Genomic DNA, 23,961 nt, shown 5'->3' on the forward strand with positions numbered 1-23,961 from the left:
TGGTACTTTCTATTTTCAGTACTGATTGAGCACCCCCCCCCCTTTCAAAATAATAAATATGTTCCAAATAATAAAGATTCTATTTTTCCCCTAAATGTAAAAGGCATTGCTTCGTATTAAATTTAGCCCTGACAGCAACGAAAGAGGCAGCTTTTCTGTGATATATTCAGGACAATTTGAATGGTGCAAGTAGCAGAAAAGAACTTGGGACAAAATGGTGAGCTTAGGGGTCTACAAGAAATCACCTTGCATGTCTTCTGATGTTAGACATGCACTGGCAAGGGGAACAGCACCCCAAGGTCATGGACACCAATTATAGACTCACATCCACAAAAAGCCATACCTAATGCTAGCTTGGCAATATCTGCAAAGCTTTTCAAAGTCAGCTGCAAAAAACAAGGAATTTTTTAATATGATATACTTGAACAATCACAGTACAGAGAAGGTGTAGTTCCAAATTTTCAGCTTTTTATGTTACTAAAAACTAATTCTACTGTTTGAATCTGTATTTTAGTGCTTTATGACGACAGAAAACTGACTGTGTGGTTGGGTCATGAAGTGTTTTGTGGCTGGATAAAGACAAAGTTTGTCTTTCGGCTTTTTCCCGGTAAGGGGTCGCCACAGCGGAAGTCTGGTCCGCTAATTATTGGCAGTAGATTTTTACGAAATGCCGAAGTGCCAGCTCGACGCCCAATCTTCAACGAAGGCACGCCCATTTACGCACGCATGTCTTTCAAATGCTACTCAACCGCGGGGAGGACATGCAGACTCCACACAGAAGGCAGTCCCAAGCCAAGCATCGAATGGGAGAACCTCTTGCTCTGAGGTAACAGCACTACTGCCGTACCACTGCGGCATGATGGATAAAGACATGGTGACATCCGGAAAGTTAATCATAATTTCACCTATGGGAAACTATGGAAATGATGAGGGATATCTTAACATGCCACACACTCAAGATCATACCTCTCAACTTCTTAGTACAAGAAATCTAGACAAAACCTAAAATAATGATTGGAGTAAGGCCCAAATGTAGTGACAGACTTTAAATATTGCTCTTATACATTAGAAAGCTGTGAGAATAACAGGATTTGCATTGCCATACATTTTCTAAAGGATAAGCATGAAACTCAATTGCCTGCCATTATTTAGTGACTTCAGTCCTCTGATTTGCCAGAAACCACACATTTTAAGAACAAATCAAAAATAAGAGGCAGAAATCTGGACAGTTGAGAGGTATGCTGATGAATGTCTACAAGTTTAATGGAGCAAAAAAACAAGGTATCCTTAAGTTAATTTAGATTACACTTCTGTAGCTTCACTGAAACAATGACAAATGCAAGCCTCAAGTATTTTGTAGACAATGAACATTTCATGTGACTTGTTTCTAAAAGCTGTGGGGAAGACAAAATCAAGATCATGTTCCAAAAATATTTCTTTGAAGACAAACATCAGAGTATGAACAACTAAATTCCAGCAAAGAAAATGCAATAGGCAAAATGGGATGTAAAGAAATGAACTCAAGAGGCAACACACATTAATACATCACAGACAGGAAATGACACTATGGATGCATTGAGCTACTTCTGAGTACTGCTAAACAGAACTTCAGCTAACTTGGGCCTGCAGTTAGACACAATCATACACACTGACTTGTTAAATTTTCCTGAAGATGTAGATAAACAATATGCGGAATGATAGTGAAAATGAGCTTACACCATCTTCCTTACAAAATGGGTGGGATTAAACTATTAATGATACTTCCTGCATAAATATATTTTCCAGTGTTCAGAAAAGTTCACAGGTTCAGGTGTTTACTAGGCTAACAACCACAAAGGCCTTTTTAAGGCTAGCCATGTATCCCAAATCCCTGCCAAGTTCTGATACCCTTGATAAGTGTAAGCACGGGCTTGGGAGACAAAACCCTGACAGTGCTGACAAAACACCTACGTGTTTTCACTACCATAAAATAACTCAACAGGTAAGGTATCACTGCAGTACTTTTTGTTAAGATCATACCTTTCAACCTCTTAGCACAGGAAATCGGGACAAAGCCTGAAATGATGGAAGAACAAAGGCCCAAAAATAGGGACATATTTTAAATATGTATCTTATCAAATTAGAAAGTTGCTAGAACAACAAGTTTTATGTTCACAGCATGAAGTCTGAAACTCAAACGTCTGCCATTACTTAGTGACTTCAATCCTCAGTGACTTGCCAGAAAACCACAAATTTTATGAGGAACAGACCAAAATATGAGGCAAAAGCTAGACGGGGAGGGTATTACTGAGACTGTTATACAATTGCAAAAAAATATACATTTAGCTGATCTTACATCTTCGGCCATTCTCCAGCAGCAGACTTTCCAGATGCATCTATTTGGGTTACCTTCCACTGGCTTCAGTTCTGACCCTAACAAACAAGAATAAAATCATCAAAATTAGTTTACATTGCTCCAAATCCCTTAGCAGTGTAAGGAAGCCTCGTCTCAGAGCTGCATTCTATAAAAATAAATGACGACTCATTTTAAAAGAAGCAAAGTTTGACAATAAAAGTATGAAACCCAACTGAGCAGCTGCAAAGTACAAAAGTCAGAACAGATTTTCCATCTATAAAAGTGACTCAAAATAAATTAAAAAAATAACATCTGCTTTATTCCACCAGAAAATTCAGTTGCGCTAAAATCTTAAGTTAAAAGACCATCCTGGAAGGAATAAAGCATTCATAGGTACTAAACTTTCACCATATGTGAAGGCTGCTCTTTTAAATAAGGTTCATTACCTTAATGCTATCTCTGTTAAGTTAACAAAATTAAAGCAGAAAACCTGCACAGGCTTCAGCACCTGAACTCAATTAAGCAGATAACTGAAGAATGAAAGAATTACAAATTCCATTAAGGATAAAAAGTCTTCATATTTCTGAAAAGGACACATTAATGCATTTTCATTGCTAAAACTGGTCTGCTTGCAACCTCCTCCTCCGCATGCCAGTGAAGAAACCTTTAGCCCTGAATTAAACAGTGAGTTTTGATCATATTGAAGCAGAGATTAGCTTCATTTAAAAATAAAATGTAAAAGTCAGTAGCTGTGTGGCTCCATGTGTTGCATCAAATGGCTTAATAAATAACATACCACTGTTGCTATTATGACATATAAAGTAATTCCATCAGAATGCTACTTAAAATTATATACTAAATATGCGATGGCTGACCAACAAGACAAGACAAACAACAGCCTGCACCACTGCATCAAGGGACAGAGCATAGACTATGGCCCGGGTGACCTGAGTTTGATGAGCGACTTTAGTAGAGGACAGCATGGTCACAAAGGATGGACATGCCCATCCTCCTGGGGAAAAGGGATTGTGCTCACTTACTGAGCCCTGGTGAAGGCTAAGAGTAGCTACTCGGCTGCTCCCAGTCTTCCCCAGGGCTGGGGGCAGCTGCTGGGCTTGGAGGGGGTATCATGGTTAAAGATGTATGGCTGTCTAAGGGCCTATGGCAGGAAAGTACTCTAAAGGAATGCCTCACTGTCTGCAGGTGTAGTGTAGGTCAATGTAAAAAAAAACTTGTGTGCAACAAGATAACATTGAAAGCAACCATTCTGTTCCATCTCCAAAATGCCGCTTTCAAATTCCCCTTCCACCCTGCTGGTAGTCCATTCTAGGGAACTGTACCAGAACTAGCTGCTTTCCACCTCTTATTTTCTCTCAATCAACAGTCCCAAAAACATAGAGTAGTAGCACAGGGGTTGAAGGTTGGAGTAACTGGAGGGGTACTGGGCAGATGATGGTAAGAGCTGCCACTGGGACCAAACACAGTATAACCATCAGCCCACTTCAAGACAGAACATAATGTAAATATAGTTTATAAAATGAATACACAATGGCATTGTCAATTACATGTACTGCACACAACTTACCACTATTCCTTTCTGTTACACTGGTATACTTTATGTACCATGTACTACTACTAACACCTTGACCCATGCTAATCCACAATTTGTGCACTGTATGTGAAGCTTTTCTCCCTAGAACTCTGTTGAAAAGGGACTTTTATCTAGACAATCCTAGTTAAATGAAAATAAGTATGTTAGTAAGTAAATAAATGGACAACAGATGAGGTTGAATCTCCACGAGATCTTTATTTCAGGTGAATTTGCTGGAACAACTGTGCAAAACATGACATGCAAATCACTGCACTAGTTCAATATCCTTGAAGGTGTACACCCATATAACCCATATACAACATTTCTATTTTACACCACAAAAAATAAACATGCGCCTAATATTTATCCAAGTGGTAGAATGCTTCTTTTTTGGTCCTCTGCTGTGGGAACTGGTCATCTGTTACCACCAAAGCTTCTCATTCTCCTTTTGTTTCTGTCCAGGAGGACATCCGCTCCAGCCAAGGACTGAAGCCAACAGCATGGTATCACAGCTGGTACAGAATATTTACCATCAAAGTAGAACACAGAGAAGATGGTGTCCTGGTCCAGCATCACACTCTTGCAGGTGGGATTTTGTGCCATACTGGAATCCCAGACTGGCAGGACATGAGGTCACATACTGCAGAAACAAGCACACAGTATGTCATCTCATACTCCAGATGCAAGCATACCGATTCCCATGCACATCTTCACCACCCTTTAGGCGCACGTTTGTTTTGCCAATAAATACCATTCCTTCCATCCCATAAAGGTAATCTGAGAATCAGTTAACTAAAGCCTAGCCTACCTGGGTTGGCCCTCCAACTTCCCAGGTTATAGATCCATCCCAGATTGCCAGTGCTGTGGAAGATGCACTGCTTCTACAGCAAAGGGCTGGTTTATGAGGTAGCATACATTATGTTGCTCTGTTCACTTCAAAATTAGGATTAACATTATACCAAGAAAATTACATCATTCTTTACAAATGTAGTCTGTTTCTTCAATAGCCTTCTTTACATACATAATTTAAAAGAAACAGATATATGATGGCCTTTTCGGGGGGAAAGTTAATACAATAAAGCTTTCCTTTCTCTCTTTTTCTGCAACACTTGAAGATCACAGTTAACAGCCTTAATTTTCATATAAAAGGGCTGGTTGTGAAAATTCTGATGTTTCACCTTTGTGAACTTTGGCATATTTGCCTTGTACAAATGTCTGTTTTCTTCAATGCAGTTTTCAGTCTTCTCCAGAAATCTTAAATCTCTTCAAGAAAAGAGGAATCCCCTCTTTCTTTTACCTGAAACTACCTTACAAGAAGGATCAGTAGCCTAAATTAAGCCCAAAGGCAAATCCAAGTAAATTATTCCTGTGTAAAGAAAACAGAGAAGGAGTAGATGGTTGGTTTTCAGTTTCTTTTTTGACAGGAAAAATGGGGCAAACTGTATTACTAATGGCAGCTGCTGCTTCCTGACGGATAGACAAAACATTCTGGCACAAGAAAGCCTTCCCTGTTCTCTCTTCCAGGACCAACAAAAGTGGCTCGGTCTTTCCCACTGAGGGGACTCCAACAGCCGCGGATGACATGGCTAACTCCTGTTCCACAGTGGCTGTAAGTGCTACACCAGAGGGATCCAGGGTAAAAGACGGCTGTTCTGAGGTACAGAAAATGGCCACAGCAGTCACCTACCTGCGGCAAAGGCAAATTGCTTGCCTGCTGTGGTGTGTAGCAGATACTAATGGAGGCAAGAAAACCTGCTACTAGAAAATCATATTTTAACAAATGGAAAAGATATTCTAGTTGGTGCCAATGACAAACAGCACTCATTCAAGGCTAGTTCCTCTCTGGTATTTGTGACAGTTACTATCCTATGGCTTTTCTTATTCCTGTATCAAGGTTCAGTTATTGGCCATTTCAGCATGTTTGCCTATGGATCCTCCTCTCTCAAGACAATCTCATTTCAAAACGTTCTTGAAAAGGGTTTTGCATGTAAGGCTGCCAAGTAAACCTATGGCCCCTCCTCATGACATTAATTTTATGTTAAAGAAGCTAACGCTTGCACTATTTGAACCAGCTAATTTGGCTGACTGGAGGTTCTTGACATGGAAACACTTTTACTGATTGTTCTAACCTCTGCAAGATGGTTTTCTGAGTTGCAATCTCTTATGGTGAGAGTCAGCCCTACCTCATTTTCCATAGGAACAGGTTTTCTTTAAGAACTAATCCTATGTTTATGCCTAAAGTGGTAAACATAAGGGAGAAAGGATACTCCATACCTTGGATGGCCACAGTCAACTCAAGTACTATCTTGACAGAACTATACCTATCGGATCTTCAGATCAATTGTTCATTTCTTGAGAAGGTAAGGACAACTTGTGTCAAAACAGACCATTTCCACATGGCTGTCTAAGGCTATTACCTTTTGTTATACTCACCATAAGAAATCTATTCCAGGCAGGGTCAAGGCCCTCTCTACCAGAGCCTTGGCTTCATCTGTGGCTTTTTGGAAAGGAGTGGATTCTAGACATATTCTAGAAGCTGCTAGTTGGTCCTCTGTATGTACTTTGACAAAACACTATAAGCTTGATTCCTCCTCTAGGTCCAGATCAAGCTTTACTAGGTGTGTTCTCCAGGGGTTCCTGGACTCTTCTCCCTTCACTTCCCGAATGTAGTTAGCTATGAAAAAATCAAGCCATGCAGCTAAGGCTACTGCAGCAGCGATCAATACGATAAACAGAGTACAGGTGTGTAAGTTGAACTTACCATAACAGATGTTCAAATGATCATTGCTGCAGTAGCCGCTCTCTCCATTTACCACCTTTTTTTTATGACAGGGTGTGGACATTTGTTTTGTTCTAATCACAAAACAGAATAAAACCAAAAAAATAAAATCAAACAGGCTACTGTTCCAGAAAAGTAGTTTAATAATCTCAAGCACCTCGGTCATAAGACCTTTAAGGAGTAACAAAGTACAATAAAAAGCATTTATATATACAAAAATGGAAATTATTCAATAAAACAATTACACAATTAAACAATTAAAGCAAGTATTTCTGATTAACCTCCCCATTCAAACCTCCAGATGTTAGAGTATTATACTTCAAAATAAAGATTCTTTTCTTAGGAGCTGTTACTTCAAGGCAAATTTACTACCAATTGGCAAACTAATTTGTTCTAACATCCTAATCCACTCCAACTGGCTACCACTGAAACATCTTCCCCTGGAAGATGCTATCCATTATTTCAGTAAAACCTTCCTCTCTATTCTAAAAAAAAAAAAAAAAAAAAAAGAAACAAGTTCTCTTAGTTGCAAGAGATAAAGGAATCAGTGGTACAAACCTAAATCCAATACTGCCAAACAAAACTACCAAGAGCTCAGAAACAAAGCTAAGAAACAAATCAGGCAAGATAAAATAAAAGTACTATACTGATATCCAACCACCATAAGAACCCTCAAAAATTCTGCTCAGCAATAAAAAATGTACTCCAACCAGGTAAAACAACTACTCCACAACCCACTACCTCAAATAATACAGAACATAACTACCCAACTAAATAAATACTTTACTGAATCCATAGCAGCCCTATCCAGAAAACAGCCACCCTCCCCAGTCCTAGACAGTCCAAGTCCCAATAAAGCTGAAACCACCTTCTCCATTCAGCCAGTCTCAACTAAAACAATAACAAAAATGCTTAGTAAACTGAAACCCACCACTCTAACCACAAATTACCACCCCAATATCTAAACATAGCAGCCAAAGCAATAGCATACCCAGTTTCAATACTTATAAACAGATTAGTGGAACACCAAATTACAACCTTATGGAAAACTTCCCACATAACTCCACTTCACAAAGGAGGCAATTGTACTGACCTAGCCAACTGCCGACCTATTGCTATCTTACCACCACTGTCCAAAACATTACAGAGAATTGTCCTCACACAGTTCATGCACTACCTGCAAACAAATAACCTATTAACTCAGGCACATGGTTTCTGTCCAAACCACAGTACAACCACTGCCCTGTTATCTTTTACTAACACAATAAACCAACACAGAAACAATCACAAATAAGTTATCCTATATTTTCTTAGACCTATCGAAAGCCTTCCATATGGTCTCCCACAGCAAACTCCTTACCATCCTTTCTTCACTAAACTTTTCTCAACCTGCACTTGACTGTTCCCAAAACTATTTGACTGGATGCCAGCAAGCAGTACAATGGCAAGGAGATCTAGCACCCCTTTTACCTACCACCACAGGTATCCCCCCAAGGCTCCATATTATGTCCCTACCTTTTCTCATTATTCACAAACCTCCTCCCACACCTCAGTCCAACAGGCATCCCTAATTCAGTATGCCGACGACATTACGACGTAATTTGCACTGCCCCTACTATTCAACAATTACAACTGCACTCCCAAAACTCATTTCTTGCAATCGAAAACTGGCTAAAACTCCCACCTCATCCTGAACCCCAAAAAAACAAAACTTATGCTATCTCATCCTACCAAAGCTACAACAGCCCCCTCCTCATTCACTGTCAAATCTGTCAACAAAAAGTACAGTTGCGTACACTTACCATAAATGCAGATGTTCGAGCGTATTCACTGTTGCAGTCATTACATTTGGGTTATCTGCTTGAAGGTAGCCCTCAGTCGGCCTGATGATCAAAGTCTTGGGTCCTGCGTCAGTTAATGTCTCATCTTCCATGACGTCAGGTAGTCAGGGGTATAAAGCATGCAGCCGACGTCATTACATCAGTTTTTCTTGCCCCAGATGTCAGGTGCCCCCACAATGGGAAGCAATTATATATACATAAGGCTACACCCTCCAACAAAAAAACAAATACACCAGAAAGCTTTAAGCATAGTAAGCAAGAATAGAGGCATAGCCAATAGAAGTCAGGGGGCTGGAGGGAGGGTAACCAGGACTGCAACAATGAATACACTCGAACATCTACATTTATGGTAAGTGTGCACAACTGTACTATGTTCTTCATGTTTCACTGTCGCAGTCATTACATTTGGGTAGATTCCCAAAGCTAAGGAAAGGAGGAGGCAATTAGACAGCATTAGGACCAGCTATAAGGCCCTGCAAGGCTGCAGTGGCAAAACCAGCCCTGGATTTAGAGAAAATTGGCAAGTGGTAATGCTTGATGAAGGTATGTACAGAACTCCAGGTAGCAGCTTCTAGGATGTCCCTGGTAGGGACAACTCTGAGAAAGGCTGTAGAGGTAGATGCAGCCCTGGTTGAATGTGGTCTTATCCCCTGTGGGGTAGGTTTTCCATGGTGCTTATAGCAGAATGAATGCAATGGCCTATCCACTTAGAAATGGTTTGCTTTGAAATGGCCTTCCCCACTGCCCCTGCAGCAAATGCAACCAGCAGCTATTCAGATTTCCTGAGAGGCTTAGTCCTGTCCAAGTAAAATAAAATCTAAGTTGTCAGTGCATGTCCAAGCAGTGCAGTATTCGTTCCCCTTTGTTCTGTGGATTAGAAAAGAAGGTTGGCAAATGAATGGACTGATTAAGGGTGACAATGGATACCACACCTTGGGCATAAAGGAGGGATTGATCCTGAGGGACACCCTGTACGCATGAAAGATAATGAAAGGCTCCACTGTTCTTGCTGAAGTGATGGCTAGAAGGAAGGCTGTTTTCCAAGAAAGGAATTTCAAGTCTGCATTTGCAGCTGGCTCAAAGGGAGGTAGAGAGAGCTTTTCCAATACAAAGTTAAGGCCCCAGGCAGGAGTAGGGGCTCTCCTGGGTGGTCTTAAGTTTTTGGCCCCTCTGAGGAACTGCTTCAGCAGTGGATGAGAGAAGAGGGATGGCTCTGTATTATAATGAGCTGAAATGGCAGAGGCATGAATTTTGATGGAAGAAAAGGAAAGGCCCTTGTGAAGCATCTCAGTTAAGTATTGAAGACTGTGCGGTAAATTGGGCACAGTTGTGTCCATCCCCTGTGTTTGGTTCCAGGAACAGAATCTTTTCCATTTTTCCGCATAGGATTTTCTAGTGCTAGGCCTCCTTGCCTCCAGAATAACATCCATAACTTGCTTACTGAGGGATGGTAATGGAGAGATTATAAAATTAGCCAGGCTGCAAGGTTCAGGGTTTGAAGCTGTGGGTGCAGAATCTGGCCCTCCTGCTGGGACGGCAGGGGTCTGAGGCAGGTGCCATGGTTCCAGAAGTGACACTGCGCAGGAGGGGGTACCAGTGTTGGAGTCGCCAGTCTGGTGCAATAAGTATTGTCTTTGGTTTGTCCTGTTTGATCTTTAATAGCACTTTGGAGAGGAGAGGCAGAGGGGGAAAGGCATAAACTGATAGGTTTTTCCACGTGAAGGACAGGGCATCCACTTTCTAAACTTGTCTGTGGGGAGTCCTTGTGCAGAATTTTTCCAGTTGGCAGTTCTGAGGGGGAGACAAACAGGTCTATCTCTGGGCTCCCCCATTTGTTTCTCAAAATGCTGAATATCTTTGGATCCAGTTTCCACTCGTGTGGGTCCATGAGATTTCTGCTTAGGTCGTCGCCTGGCAGGAATTGAGCTTGTAGGTGCACTTGGTAGCTCAAGGCTGTATTCCACAATGGCTAGTCTGCAGAGAGGGTATGAGTGGGTTCCCCCCTGCTTGTTTATGTACCACGTAACAGTGGTGTTTTCTGTCTTTACCAATAATTGTCCTGGAAGAATGTGGTCCTTGAAGGCTGTCAGAGCATTCTATACAGCTAACATTTCTTTTTGATTGATATGCAGGTGCATCTGACTTGGGTTCCATTTGCCCTGAATGCACTAACCTGCCAAGTGAGCCCCCCATGCATAGTCTGATGCGTCTGTTAGGGTTTGGGCAGCAGGGGTTAGAATGAATGGCAGTCCATTGTTTTGGTGGCAGGCTTCTGCCCACCAAAGGAACTCTATCTTTAGACAAGGTATGATAGGAAGCATTGAGTCTAGGTCCTGAGAATGTTGACACCATAGGCTTTTTAGATACCACTGTGGTTTCCTCATATGCAGTCTTGCATATGGAATTAGAAGAATGTAAGAGGCCATGAACCCCAGGGCTTGCAGTATTTCCCTTGCAGATAGCTGGGTCTTTGTGGCCAGTTATTTGAAGTAGACTGTCAAATGAACTTGCTTCGCTGACGTGAAGTAGGCCATCTGGGAAGTTGTATTCAAACCTGCTCTCAGGAATACAATTTGCTGGCAGGGTACTAGATGTGATTTCTTTTCGTTTATGCTGTACCCCACAGAAGTCAGTAATTTCTTTACAAATGCCAGATGGTTTAATAGTATGTCCTAGCTTTCTGCCTAAATTAGACAATCATCCAGGTAAGGGTATATTTTAATATTTCTTTGCCTGCAAAATGCAATGACTGGAGCTAGGCACTTTGTGAATACCCTGGGCACAGTAGATAAGCCAAAGGGCAGTGCAGAGAACTGACAGTGCATGTAGCCTGCTCTGAAGCATAGGTATCTTTTGCAAGATTCCCTTATTGGGATGTGCAGGTATGCTTCCTTTAAATCCAGCGTTGCCAGCCAGGCATTTTTGCCTAGCATGGGAAGCAACGGATGAAGAGTTAGCATTTTGAATTTTAGGATTACCAAAAAAGTGTTTAGGATAGACAGGTCCAGGATAGGACGCCAGGAATCGTCTTTTCTGGGTACCTAAAAAAGTCTGGAGTAGAAACCTTGCCCCCATTCTTCTTCTGGGACAGGATGAATAGCACTGATGCTTAGAAGATGGAGAACTTGCTTTTGAGCCTCTGCCCACTGATTTGGGGGTAGGTCTGGCCAACCGTTTGGGGTTGGTAAGGAGTGGAAGTGAAATCTGTATCCTTGGGAAACTATATTTAAAACCCATTTGTCTTGGGTAATGAGTTCCCAGTTTTGTGCATGCAGGGTGATCTTTCCCTCTAAAGGAACAGTCAGTTGAGCAGGGCTTGGAAGGTTTAAAGTTAAGTCATTGTGACAGTTTACCATAGGGGGGTGTCTTACTACTCCCAGCTTTGGAAGTGGGAGACCCCCACTGCTTAGGCCTGTGAGTACCTGAGGACTGAATCCTAAGTGTTCTGCTGGTTCTGGGTTTGGACTGAGAAGGCCTGGAAGAGGGAGGAAAGAACCAGTTCTTAGAAGGCCAGTGCCTACTAAATCTGGGAGGCTGTACTTGCAGGAAATCTTTAACGGTTTGCATACATTTAGCTGCTTCCTCCATCTTTTTAAGTACTTCTGCTTTGTTGCCAAACAGGCAGTCTTGGTTTAAGGGAGCATCTAGTAATTTAGCTTTAACATGATCTGGCAAAGATTGCTCCTTAAGCCAAGCATGCCTTCTAAGTACAGACCCAGTGACAGCAGCCATGCAAGATGCCTCTAATGAATCAAAACCACATTGCAAAGTATGTTTTCCAACTTGTTCAGCAGAATGCATTAAATCTTCTAATTCTTTATTTTCAGCACAGTCAGGAATCAACATAATTTTCTGTTTAAGCAATCCAATAATATGCTGCTGATACTTTAACATATGAAACTGGCAGTTTAAGGCCCTAATGGCCAAAGCTGCAGAAGGGTATACCCTCTTACCCCATCTGTCCAGGGCCCTGGAATCTCTATCAGAGGGGGGTAGGGTTTTTGGCAGTAGTAGCCTTAACATCTCTGGGTCCCTGTGAAATGGTCTCAGGATCCGCAGTAGGATTCTTAAAGAGGAACTTGTGAGAGTCAGGTACCCTGTAATACCAGTCAGGTTTTCTGGGAGATGGAGGTAAAGAGTCAGGGGCCAGGCTAGTTTCTGAGAAGGCATCATCTACAATGTCCAGTACAGGAGGGATAGCTAAAGGCCTGTGTTGAGGTAGGAGTAAGAATTCCCTAAGCCTCTTTTTGGAGTCAGAGTAATCCTGGCCTTCCCAGCGGAAATGCTCCCTTAGAGTATGCAAGGTTTCACCAAAAGAGAAATCCTCTGGAGGGGAAGCAGAGGGAATGGAGTCCTCTGCATCAGAATCCTCAGAGGTAGATAAGGGCAACTCTTGGTCATCAGAGAAAACAGAAATTTCAGAATCCTGATCAGAAGAATCAGAAGGAAAATCAGTTCTTGGTCTCTTAGAGGGAGAAGGGTGGCTTCCCCTGATTAGAGTAATAAGGTCTTCAGCCATTCTTATTTGTTTTTTAGGTGTAAGGCCTGACCATGCGGTCTGGGCGTCTGTTTTCTAGGCATGGATCGAGTTTTAAGCCTTGAAGAAGATGGCGTTGGTTTAATATGCAAGTCAGTAGGCCTGAATACACCCTCAGAAGCCAGTGCCTGCACAGCGGTTCCAGACTCATTCAAGGTAGAGACATCCGCAGGTTCCACAGTCGAAGAAGCATCTCGCGGCATACCGTACTCCAAATGGGTCTCAGTAGAGGCCTGCGAATCTGAAGTAGCGGGTATCAGGGGCTGCGAAAGCACCTCACTGAGTACTGGCGAACTGGCGACTAGCTTAAGAGAAGCGTCATCAGCAGCTTTGGACTTATGCAGTCTGTCTTGGTCTTTTTTTGGAATGTCGGTAGTCATGTGGCTTACTGAAGCCATTTCTTGATAATTGAACCAAGTACCACAATAGTTGCGAAAATGAACTGGTGACGAATAGTTCGAGGTTTGAATAAGGCACAAAACCGACAGTGAGGTACGTCGTGGTCTGGGCCTAAGCAAGGAATTCAGTATGAATGAAAATCTTTATGAGGTATTTGCTTTCCACAAGAAATACAATTGTTAACTTTTACTGACATCGGTTAAGAGCAAGAAAAAGGATCCCCAATGGGGTAACTTGGCTTAGTTGAAGACTTTGGATCTGAAGAAAATCTCAGGAGTCGGTCAACCGGCACTTGCGAACTGCTTCTGCTTAGGGCACCGCACGGCAAGAAAGACTGATGTAATAGTGTTGGCTGCATGCTTTATACCCCTGACTACCTGATGTCATGGAAGATGAGACAGCAACCGACGTAGGACCCAAGACTTTGATAATCAGGCCGACTAAGGGCTACCTGCAAGCAGATAACCCAAATGTACCGACTGCAACAGTGAAACATGAACATCCAGAATTACTCCCACTGTCCATACTAAGCTGTTAGATGTTGAAATAGACAACAACATGAGATTTGATTTCCACACATCTCAAACCATAAAAAGTCCACAAAAAAACTAGGTACTCTGTATGGGAATAAACTTTACTTCACAAACACAAAAGCCACAGTAGCTCAAACACACTTGATCTCAACCCTTCTGTATGCATCACCTATTCTCACCAACCTTAGGAAATCTGACATTACAAAACTTGAAACACGTTATTAATAAAATTGTAAGATTTGCAGCCAACTCAAACTCCAGGTCTCATCACTGTACATCACGCAGGCAGCTCAACTGGCTTGAGAGTATCCTCAACTCCTACTTTACACCAAACTAGCCATGGCCCACAAATTACTCCATGATAAAGAAAAGACATCTGCCCTGCAAAATCTACCACCATACTCCAGTACCAGAACTTTATGATCCAATAATAAATCCCTGATAAAAGTTTCCATTCCCACTAATCAGGCTGGGGAATCCCTCTTCTCCAACTGTATAGCTAAAATCTGGAATACTTTACCTCCCAGTATAATATCCACCACAACCTCACTACAATTTAAAGCTTTACTGAAAACTCACCTATCCAAAAACTGGGTATGTCCATGAATGGCTCCTGACTAATCCTGCATGTTCCTAATGCTGATACTACATTAGAGTCACTCTTACTAATTGTACGTATACACACAAACAATATCTAGTATTATGTTTAATGACATCATGTGTCCCATATTGTATAGTTAACTGTGTTAAACTCTAATTGTACCGGTGTTGCATTAGGTTACTTTTATGTGGAGCTTTTCTCCCCGGGCCTCCGCTGAAAAAGGACTTGTGTCCAGTCAGACTTTCCCAGTTAACAAATGTTAAATAAATAAATAAAAATATAGTTCCTTGCAGCAACCTATAATCACTATTATGCTTCTCCTTAAAGTGCATTGACACAGATTTCTCTGTGCACCTATTTTTGATGTCCCTATTATGTTCAGATAACCTAACCTTAAACATTCTTTTAGTTTCATCAATATAAAATTAATTACAGGGACATTTTAATGCATATACATCCCCTTAGTATAACATGTAAAACAACCTGTTTGCGACAATTTTATGTTATTAATCATTTCAAAACAATTCACTATCTGCCCGTAAAAGTACAGTTGCGTACATTTACCAGTACAGTTGTGTACATTTACCATAAATGTAGATGTTCGAGTGTATTCATTGTTACAGTCATCACATTTGGGTTATCCCTGCAAAGGTAGCCCTCGGCCGGCCAGAATACCAGAGACTTAATATTTCTGTGTCGGTTGCTGTTGCTTGAGGACTGACGTCAGGTCGTCAGTAGTATCAAGTAAGGCAGCAGACGCCATTACATCAATGTTTCTTGCCATAACCTGTCAGGAGCCCCCAAAGGAGGAGGCCAGGTTCTGACGAAGAACCCCACTAGTGGAAAATAAACACCAATATGTCCCTTGTAAGGAAAGGAGAACAAGGAAGAAAGTACAGTTTTGTACCTACCATAAATGTAGATGTTCGAGTGTTCACACTGCTGCAGTCATTACACTTTGGTTATCCTGCCGTCAGGCGGTCCCGCAGTTGGCCAGAGTTCCAAAGTCTTGGTCCGGCGTTGGTTGCTGTCGCCTCTTCCCTGACGTCAGTGCGCCAGGGGTATACAAGATGCATCCGACGCCATTTTCTTCAGTTTTTCTTGCCCCAGATGTCAGGTGCCCCCAAGTAGGTAGGCGATACATATTGCTAATAAAACATACATAAAAAATAAAAAACAGTACCTTCAGTTACAAGCAAATACACCACAAAGGTTGTATAGGATAGAAAGGTATAGATAAGTCCAGCTAGGACAGAGGGGATGGAGGGAGGGTAACCTGGACTGCAGCAGTGTGAACACTCGAACATCTACATTTATGGTAGGTACAAAACTGTACTATGTTCATCATGTTACACTGCTGCAGTCATTACACTTGGGTAGAATCCCAAAGCTAAGGTTGGGTGGCTGGTCTATAGAGAGTTAGGATTGGCTATGAGGCCCTGCAGAACTGCTGTGGCAAATCCTGCTCTGGATTTAGAGTAAAGAGGCAAGTGGTAATGCTTGGTAAAGGTGTGCACTGAATTCCAAGTTGCAGCCTCCAAAATGTCCTTGGTTGGTACTCCTCTGAGAAAGGCTGTTGAAGTGGCTGTTGCTCTGGTAGAATGTGGCCTAATGTTATTAGGGACTGATTTTCCATGCTGTGTGTAGCAGTAACGAATACAGTGTCCTATCCATTTGGAAATAGTCTGCTTTGAGATGGCCTTGCCCTGTGATCCTGCAGCATATGCTACAAACAGTTGCTCAGTTTTCCTGAAAGCTTTTGTTTTGTCAAAGTAGAAGCATAGCTGCCTGTGTATGTCCAAAGAGTGCAGAAGTTTCTCCCCTTTATTCTGGGGGTTTGGATGGAAAGTTGGCAAATAGATGGTTTGGTTAAGAGCCACACTAGATACCACCTTTGGCATGAAGGTAGGGTTTGTCCTTAAAGAAACTCTGTCCTGATGAAATATTATAAAAGATTCCACTGCCATTAATGCCTGTAGCTCTGAGACTCTTCGTGCTGAAGTTACTGCCAGGAGCAGAGCTGTTTTCCATGATAAAAATTTTAGGTCGGCTGTATCGGCTGGCTCAAAAGGTGGCAAGGTCAGTTTTTCCAAAACAAAATTGAGGTCCCACGTTGGTGCTGGTGCTCTCCGGGGCGGTCTTATGTTTTTAGCCCCACTGAGGTACTGCTTTAGCAAGGGATGAGAGAATAAAGGAGGATCCATGCTGTAATGAGCTGAAATGGCAGAGGCGTGGATCTTAATTGATGAGAAGGATAGGCCTTTGTCCAGCATCTCAGTTAAGTATTGTAAAATCTGAGGAATGTTTGGGACAAGAGGGTCAAGGCTTTGAGCCTGGTTCCAGGCACAGAATCTCTTCCATTTTTCTAAGTAAGATTTCCTGGTGCTAGGCCTCCTGGCCTCCAAAATTACATCCATAACAGCTTTAGAGAGAGGTGTTGCCTGTTTGACTAATGAATCTGCCATGCAGCCAGGTTTAGGGTTTTGAGCTGACCGTGCAAGATCTGATTGTTTTGTTGAGTCAGAAGGTGTGAAATTTGAGGCAAAATCCATGGTGTGCCTTGAGCTAAGTTCTTTAAGATTGGATACCAGTGCTGGCGTGGCCAGTCTGGAGCAATCAGGATCATCTGTGGTTTTTCTTGTCTGGCTTTTAGGAGGACCTTTGTAAGGAGAGGCAGTGGTGGGAAGGCATAAACTTTTTGGCTTTTCCAGCTGAACGAAAGAGCATCCACTTTCCATGCTTGTGTGTGGTAAGTCCTTGTGCAGAATTTTTGTAGTTGGCAATTCAGTGGGAAGGCAAAAAGATCTATGTCTGGGCACCCCCATTTTTGCGTTACCATGCTGAAGATTTGTGGATTCAATTTCCATTCGTGAGGGTCCATGATATTTCTGCTGAGATCGTCCGCCAGAGTATTTTTCTTTCCTGGCAGGAATTGTGCTTGCAGATGAACTTGATAAGTTAGAGCTGTGTTCCACATGGTCATGGCTTGCCTGCATAGGGGATAAGAATGAGTGCCCCCTTGCTTGTTTATGTACCACATTACTGTGGTGTTGTCGGTCTTTAATAATAATTGTCCTGGATGCAGAAGGTTCTTGAAAGCTGTTAGGGCATTTTGAACAGCCAACATCTCTTTTTGATTGATGTGAAGATGCATTTGGTCTGTGGTCCACTTGCCCTGAATACATTTTCCTGCCATGTGTGCTCCCCAGGCGTAATCCGAAGCATCTGTTGTTAGAGTCTGCCTGGCTGTGGGTAGAGTGAAAGGCTGGCCCTTGTTGAGGTGACATGCCTGTGGCCACCATCGAAACACCTGTTGTAGGCAGGGAATTACTGGTATTACTGTTTCTAAACTGTGAGGGTGTTGAGTCCAAACACTTTTTAGGTACCATTGTAATTTCCTCATATGCAGTCTGGCATATGGAATTAGTAGTATGCAGGATGCCATGAATCCCAGGGCCTGCAGAATTTGTCTTGCAGGGAGATGGGACTTTTTTGCCAGTAATTGAAAATACTGGGCCGTTGTATCCAAGCTGGCACCCAGGAATATTATCTGTTGTGAGGGCACTAGTTTTGACTTCTTTTCGTTTACTGTGTACCCTAGAGAAATTAGCAGCCTTTTTGCAAATGCCAGATGTTTTAAAAGAATGTCCTTTTTCTCTGCTTGAATGAGACTGTCGTCCAGTTATGGATATATTTGAATTCCTTTTTGTCTGCAAAATGCAATTACTGGTGCCAGGCACTTTGTAAAGACCCTGGGTGCAATAGATAAGCCAAAGGGCAGTGCAGAGAATTGGTAGTGCATTGTACCTGCTTAGAATCTGAGGTATCTTCTGCAATCTTGTCTGATAGGGACATGCAGGTATGCCTCTTTGAGGTCCAGAGTAACAAGCCAAGCCTTCTTGCTCAGCATGGGAAGAAGCTGCTGTAGTGTCAACATTTTGAATTTCGGAACATCCAGGTAAGTATTTAGAGTTGAAAGGTCTAGTATGGGTCTCCAGGCTTTGCCCTTTCTGGGGACCAGGAAGAGTCTTGAGTAAAATCCTTGTCCTTGTTCCTGCTGTGGTATTTTTTGAATAGCGTTCATGTCCATGAGGGCTGACATTTGTTTTTGAGCCACCGCCCATTGATTTTGTGGCAGGTTTGGCATTCCCTTTAGCCTTGGTAAAGTGTGAAAGTGGAACCTGTATCCTTGAGACACAATATTCAGAACCCATTTATCTTGGGTGATTGTTTTCCAATTTTGAGAAAAAGTGCTAGTTTCCCCCCTAAGGGGGCTGCCAAAAGGGAAGTGCTTGGCATACGAAGGTGGAAGTCATTGGGACTGTTTCCTGTAAGGTTGAGACTTGTCCTCACCTCCTTTTGGGGTTGAGGTACCCCACTGTCGTCGTCTGTAGGAGCCTTGGGGTAGAGATCTGCCTCTTGGGCATCTGTATCTGCCTCTCTGTGGCCTGTCTGACACTGGAAAGGACCAATTCTTTGTAGGCCAATTTCTGCTAAATCGAGGTGGCTGTACCTGTAAGAAATCTTTGACTGTTTGCATAGATTTAGCTTTATCCTCCATTTTCTTTAACACCTCTTCTGCCTTAACACCAAACAAGATATCATGCTGTAAAGGAGCATCCAATAATTTTGCCTTAACATGGTCAGGTAAACTCTGTTCTTTTAACCAAGCATGTCTTCGAATCACAGAATCTGTAACTGTGGCTCTGCAAGAGGCCTCTAAAGAATCAAAACCACATTTCAGAGTACGTTTTCCCACCTGTTCAACTGCATGCAATAAATCCTGCATTTCTTTATAGTCAGGAGCTTCTGAACTTGTAAGCATTTTCTGTTTTAACTGAGCTATTAAATATTGTTGGTACTTAAGCATGTGAAACTGGCAATTTAAAGCCCTTACTGCTAAAGTTGCAGAAGTGTAAACTTTCTTCCCCCATCTATCCAATGCTCTAGAATCTCTGTCAGAGGGGACTGGCTTTTTTGCAATGGAAGCCTTAACCCCCTTTTGGACCCTGGGAAATGGTTTCTGGGTCAGCAGAAGGGTTTTTATAAAGAAACTTGTGAGAGTCAGGAACTCTAATACCTATCTGGCTTGGCTGGAGCAGGGGGCAAAGAATCAGGAGATAAGCTTGATTCAGAGAACACATCATCCACAATATCTAACACAGGCGGAATAGCAAGGGGCCTGTGCTGAGGCAATAAAAGGAAGTCCCTGAGCCTTTTCTTGGATTCTGAATAATCCTGACTTTCCCATTGGAAATGCTCCCTCATGGTATGTAAAGTTTCCCCAAAAGAGTAATCCTCAGGAAGAGAGGCTGAAGGAATGGATTCTTCAGCATCAGAGTCCTCATAGGGGGGTAAAGAGTATTCCTGGTCTGAAGAGGAATCAGAGGAAATGGAAACCTGATCAGAGGAATCATAGTCTGTATCCTGCCTAGGCCTTTTGTCAGGAGGGGGATGGGAACCCCTGATTAGAGTAATGAGGTCTTCGGCCATTTTGAGCATCTGTTTCTTAGGCATGGAGGACTGTCCTAGAGAATGCTGTACTTGCTTCTTTGTGTTTAATGGTGTTTTTGTCTTGGCTGTTGCTTTAATGGTAAGTTGTGAAGGTCTGAAAAACACCCTCAGATGCCTGCTCAGCGGCTCCGGACCCATCTGAGGGATTAGTTTCCGTAGGCCCAATACCTTGAGTTTCCAGAGGCCTAGTTGTCTCCATGTGGGAGTCGGAGGCGGCCTGTGGCTCTGAGGCAGCGGGTGTCAGGGGCTGCAAAAGCGCCTCACTGAACCGGCGACTGGCCTGAAAGAGGCTTCGTCATCTGTTTTGGACCTTGGATGCTTGTCTTTATCCTTGTCTTTGCGTTTTTTATGAATTGCGGTCGTCAGTTGTTCCGACGGCATTGTATAATTGAACCTTCGGCCAAAGTAGTGCAAAGCAAAATCAAAACATCATTTTATAGTGCGTTTGTTAAATCTAGCACAAAACCGGCAACTAGTGACGTCGTGATCAGGGCCTAGGCATGGAATACAGTAAGAGTGTAAGTCCTTATGAGGTATTTGCTTCCCACAAGAAATACAATTATTAACTTTTTCTGACATCGGTCTGAGGCAAGAAAAAAGTTTCCCCAACGGGGTACTTCGCTTTATTGAAGACTTCGGATCTGGAATTCGACTTCGAAAATCTCAGGAGTCGGCCGACCGTCACTTGCGAACTGCTTTTGCTTTGGGCACCACGCGGCAAGAAAGACTGAAGAAAATGGCGTCGGATGCATCTTCTATACCCCTGGCGCACTGACGTCAGGGAAAAGGCGACAGCAACAGACGCCGGACCAAGACTTTGGAACTCTGGCCGACTGCGGGACCACCTGACAGCAGTATAACCCAAGTGTAATGACTGCAGCAGTGTAACACGAACATCGGTAATAAAAGGAGAAACAGAATAAAGGGGGACGGAGAGAGGGAAACCAGGACTGCAACAGTGAATACACTCTAACATCTACACTTATGGTAAGTGTACACAACTGTTCTATGTTTGTATTTCACTGTTGTGGTCATCACATTTGGGTAGATTCCCAAAGCTGAGGAAATGGGTGGAGGCATTCAAGGCAACTAGAGGCTGGCTAGGATGCCCTGCAAGACTGCAGAGGCAAACCCTGCCCTAGATTTGGAAAACAGAGGCAGGTGGTAATGCTTGGTAAAAGTGTGAACAGATGTCCAAATGACAGCCTCCAGGATGTCCCTGGTGGGGACTCCTGAGGAAAGCTGCAGGGGTGGAGGATGTTCTGGTGGAGTGTGTCCTGACCCCCTTGGGGGGAGGCTTTCCATGCTGTTTGTAGTAGAAATGGATGCAGTGTGCTATCTATTTGGAAATGGTTTGCTTGGAGATGGCTTTGCCTTCTGCCCCTGTAGCAAAGCTAACCAACAATTGATCAGACTTTTTGAAGGATTCAGTCCTTTCCAGATAGAATCTGAGCCGTCTGTGAACATCTAGAGAGTGAAGAATCCTTTCCCCCTTTTTCTGGGGTTTAAGAAAGAAGGTGGGCAAATAAATTGATTGGTTAAGAGCCACACTGGACACCACCTTGGGCATGAAGGATGGGTTAGTTCTGAGGGATACCCTGTTTGCATGGAAGATGATGAAGGGTTCCACAGCCATGAGTGCTTGCAGCTCAGAGACTCTTATGGCTGAAGTGATGTCCAGAAGGAATGCTGTCTTCCAGGAGAGAAATTTTAGCTTTGCAGAAGAAGCTGGTTCGAAAGGGGGCAGGGTGAGCTTTTCCAAGACAAAGTTAAGGTCCCAGCTTGTGTTGGTGCCCTTCTGGGGGGCCTCAAGTTGCTAGCCCCTCTAAGGAACTGTTTGATCAAAGGATGCGAGAAAAGGGGCTGCTCAGTGGGAAAATGAGCAGAAATAGCAGAGGCATGAATTTTTATAGAGGAGAAAGAGAGACCACTGTGTAGTAGGTCAGTTAAGTAATCCAGGATGAGAGGGATGGAGGGCTGTGCCATATTTGCCCCTTAGCCTGTATCCAGGTGCAGAACCTTTTCCATTTATCTGCATGAGACGTTCAAGTGCTAGGATGCCTGGCCTCACGGATAACATCCAGAACCTGTTTACTAAGGATGGCAGATTGGTTCGGGGTTAGGGAATAAGCCAAGCTGCCAAATTGAGTGCCTGCAATTGGGGATGCATGAATTCCCCTTCCCTCTGGGTCAGGAGGTTTGGAATCTGAGGAAGATGCCATGGAGGCAGTGAGGACAGGCTGCGCAGCAAGGGGTACCAGTGCTGTCGGGGCTAGTCTGGAGCTGTAAGAATAGTCCTTGAGTCCCTCCCTTTTTGTTGACGTACCACATCACAGTGGTGGTGTCTGTTTTGATCAGGAAAACCCCTGGAGAGAGAAGGGGTTTGAAAGCTATCAAGGTGTGCTGCACAGCCATCATCTCTTTTTAATTGATGTGCAGCGGAATTTCCTGTGGGCTCCATTGGCCCTGTATGCACCTGTCGCCCAGGTGTGCCCCCCCCCCCCAAGCGTAGTCTGATGAGTCTGTGGTGAGGGTCTGGGCAGCGGGGGTGGGGTGTGGAGAAGGGCAGTCCCTTGTGGGAGCAAGCTGTTGCCCACCAAAGAAATTCTTTCTGAGGCAAGGAATTATAGGTAGACGAGTTTCCAGGTCTTGAGAGTGTTGACACCAAAGGCTCTTTAGGTACTACTGAAGTTTACTCATATGCAGTCTGGCATATGGAATGAGTAGTATGCAAGATGCCATGAACCGCAGAGCTTGCAGGATCTTCCTTGTAGATAGCAGAGGCCTGGTGGCTAGTTGAGAGAAACAGGCTGTCAGGAAAACTTATTTCTCTGGTGTAAAGTATGCCATCTGGGATGCTGTGTTCAGACTTGCTCCCAGGAAGATTATCGTTTGGGTGGGCATCTGTTTGGATTTCTTTTCATTAATTGTGTACCCTAGGGAGGTTAGTAGGGTCTTTACAAAGGCCAGGTGAACGAGGAGAATTTTCCTGACTTTCTGCCTGAATAAGACAGTTGTCTAAGTATGGGTAAATTTGAATATTTCTTTGTCTGCAAAAGGCAATGGCCGGAGCCAGACATTTTGTGAAAACTCTGGGAGCAGTAGATAAGTCAAAGGGAAGCCCAGAGAACTGAAAGTGTTCAGATCCTGCCCTGAAGCGGAGATATTTCCTGCATGATTCCCTGATAGGAATGTGGAGGTAGGCCTCTTTTAGATCTAGGGTGGCTAGCCAAGCATCCTTGGAGAGCATGGGTAGCAGCTGCTGGACGGTGAGCATTTTGGGGGTCACCAAGAAGGTGTTTAGAATGGATAGATCGAGGATGGGGCACCAGGTGCCCTCTTTTCTGGGCACCAGAAAAAATCTGGAGTAGAAGCCTTGGCCCATCTGTTCTGCAGGAACATGCTCTACTGCCCTCATAGAGAGCAGGGAAATGATTTGCTTTTGAGCCCCTGCCCACTAATTTGGTGTTAGATCTGGGAACCCTTTTGGGGTTGGAAAGGTGTGGAAGGAAAATTTGTATCCCTGAGACACAATGTTCAGAACCCATTGGTCCTTGGTAATGGTGGCCCAGGTGCTTGCGTGAAAGGATATTTTTCCTCCTAGGGGTAAGAAGGTGGGCGGGGGTGGGGTGGTGGAGGTGAGTCATTGTGAGTTTTTACCATAAGGGGGTGGCTTAGAACTCCCTGGTTTTGAAGTGGAGATAGTCCACTGCTTAGATCTCTGCATTCCCTGGGGCTACTGTCTGGGGGGGGGGGGGGTCTGTTTCCACAGGGCCTAGGCTGGACCGGTTTAGTCAGAGCAGGAAAGGACCAGTGCTTGGAGGGACAATG

General features: G+C 43.4%; 1 protein-coding gene across 1 annotated transcript in view; it reads right to left on the minus strand.

Annotated features, from left to right (window-relative positions):
- The window catches only part of NUP107 (nucleoporin 107), a gene marked incomplete in the record, with an annotated part of 1,716,438 nt that overhangs the window by 1,071,898 nt on the left and 620,579 nt on the right, over nt 1-23,961 (minus strand). Inside the window, 1 exon segment of the mRNA XM_044088020.1 lies at nt 2,336-2,412. Coding sequence (XP_043943955.1) covers nt 2,336-2,412 — 77 coding nt within the window.

Source organism: Protopterus annectens, chromosome 11.part0, assembly GCF_019279795.1.
Source record: "Protopterus annectens isolate FY-2018-M chromosome 11.part0, PAN1.0, whole genome shotgun sequence".
NCBI lineage: Eukaryota > Metazoa > Chordata > Ceratodontiformes > Protopteridae > Protopterus > Protopterus annectens.